The 2,500-nt window shown below is 45.7% G+C and overlaps 1 protein-coding gene across 1 annotated transcript in view; it reads left to right on the forward strand.

Annotated features, from left to right (window-relative positions):
- LOC134468296 (gephyrin-like) overlaps positions 1-2,500 on the forward strand; it is a 143,254-nt gene that overhangs the window by 32,811 nt on the left and 107,943 nt on the right. The window contains exon 3 of the mRNA XM_063222236.1: positions 1,404-1,461. Coding sequence (XP_063078306.1) covers positions 1,404-1,461 — 58 coding nt within the window. The remainder of the gene's footprint in view (positions 1-1,403; positions 1,462-2,500) is intronic.

Here is a 2,500-nt window from a genome sequence, read left to right on the forward strand (position 1 = left end):
ATTATGATATTGTTGTTATGATTGTTATGATGTAGTTGTTATGATGTTATTGTTATGATTGTTGTTATGGTATTATTATGATATTTGTTGTTATGATTGTTATGATGTAGTTGTTATGATGTTATTGTTATGATGTAGCTGTTGTGATATTGTTGTTGTGTTGTTGAGTCTTTTCAGCAAATCGTCAACAGGCCCACTGGCAGTCCAACTGCATTAAGACTCTATGTGACATGACCACCTCCTGTGTGACTCTATGTGACATGACCACCTCCTGTTTGACTCTATGTGACATGACCACCTCCTGTGTGACTCTATGAGTGCATCTTAATATGGGACCTTGCCTCCTCCACTTCCCTCCTCCACTCGCTTCTCGTCATGATGACATCACTGACAACAGCATTATATTTCAATATCTTGCAAAAGCTCAATTGTAGAGTCTTTTTCTCGTTTGCAATTGTTATGGTGAATGAAAAACAGTCCCTCAAAAGTTGTTGTGGCGAGGCTGACAGCTGGGAAACTTTATCGTTTTCTCCACGGAGGAGGGGCCAGGAGGCGGGGCGAGGAGACAAGCGCAAGTGGAGGAGACAAGGTCACATATTGGGATGCACCCTATGTGACATGACCACCTCCTGTTTGACTCTATGTGACATGACCACCTCCTGTTTGACTCTATGGCTATGTCTCAAATCACGCACTTCTGTCAGTGCACTGACAGCCAGTGCACAGTGCACACAGTGCACTGAGGTCTTTAGTGCATAGTGTCGTGGAGAAAATTGAGCACTATGCACTGTGCCCTCGCTGGAAGTGATGACTGAGCATGGCATTAGCTCGCCAAAATATGAGTTGGCTACTGTTTACAATGCACAGCATCTGGTGCTTGTATTTCCTTTTCCTTCACACCAAAGGACAACAATCACACATACAATACTTTGGTTGGCATAAAATGGTTGGTGTCCCATCAACATTACTTACAGAATTAGGAGACTGTTGATCAAACTCTTCTACTGAACTGAATGCCACATTTCCTCCGTGTCATTGTCAACATGGCCGCCGTTTAGTGCGTGCAGTGTCCATCATTCAAGCACTGCATTTTCCCGCCATTGTTAGGGGATCATCCTGGCACTTTCAGTGCACTGGCTCAACTGAAATTTTCAGCGTGAGCACCCTATGCACTGAAAAACAGTGCCCGAAGTGCACAAGTGCGTGATTTGAGACACAGCCTAAGTGACATGATCACTTCCTGTTTGACTCTATGTGACATGACCACTTCCTGATTGACACTATGTGACATGATCACTTCCTGTTTGACTCTATGTGAAGTTCGGTATTTGTGTGTTATTCCTGTTTGACTACCATTTTTTGTTTTTATTTGTAATCCGGTATTTGCGTGTCTTTCCTGACAGGTTGGGGGGAACCATCTCGGCGTATAAGATCGTCCCGGACGAGCTGGATGAGATTAAGGTACGAAAACCACACACACACACACACACACACGCACACGCACACGCACACGCACACACACACACACACGGGCACACACACACACACACACACATACACACATACACACACACACACACACACACACACACACGCTCACACACACACACACACACACACGGGCGCACACACACACACACACACACACACCCACACACACACACACCCTCATCTCTGACCAGATGAGCTGGATGAGATTAAGGTGAGCCTGCTTGTGGGAGGGGCCGGCGGATGAGAAAAATAAAACAAAAGAAAGAAATTGGTAGCAGCAACTGTTTGACGAGTACGAGTACGTATGAGTATAATGAGCGAGAATCAGGGCCGATATCGGTACCTGTATCAGTACCAGTACCGGTACCAATATGGATATCAGCAGGGGTGCACACAGCAGTACCAATATGGATATCGGCAGAGGCGCACACAGCAGTAGCAATATCGATGTCGGCAGGGGTGCACACAGCAGTACCAATATGGATATCGGCAGGGACGCACACAGCTGGGCTGCTTTTGCTGGGCCCACCTGAATTCTGTTCACTCAACTGTCATTGGCCTGAATTCAGCCCTAAAAGATAGGCACGCCCAGAGCCGTCTAATAAGAGTTGCGCAAACCGGGGGACCAGGAAGTCGGTTGGTGATGTGATTCGCGTAGAACTAAGTAACTTCTAATAGAACTAAAGTCAATGGGGATTTCCATGTTAAATTAGATTGGTCCATAGAGGTCTATGGGAGTGACCTAACTCTGTTATTAGATGGCTCTGGGCACGCCTATCTCACTCACCGCTCTGCCGTCATTTGGTGGAATTTCAGCGCACTTGAATTTGAAACGCCCCTTAACTATGCTGCATTTATTCTCCGCTCACCCGTCTCCTGTCAGAAATGTTCTTTCTCGCTCGCAACTTTGATGTTGATCCGGGATCATTAATATTATTGATTATTAATTAATTATTAATTAATTCACCTTTCGCAAAAGCCACGCCCCCTCGTTATTGTTGCTACGTCC

This window comes from Engraulis encrasicolus, chromosome 18 (assembly GCF_034702125.1).
Source record: "Engraulis encrasicolus isolate BLACKSEA-1 chromosome 18, IST_EnEncr_1.0, whole genome shotgun sequence".
Taxonomy (NCBI): domain Eukaryota; kingdom Metazoa; phylum Chordata; class Actinopteri; order Clupeiformes; family Engraulidae; genus Engraulis; species Engraulis encrasicolus.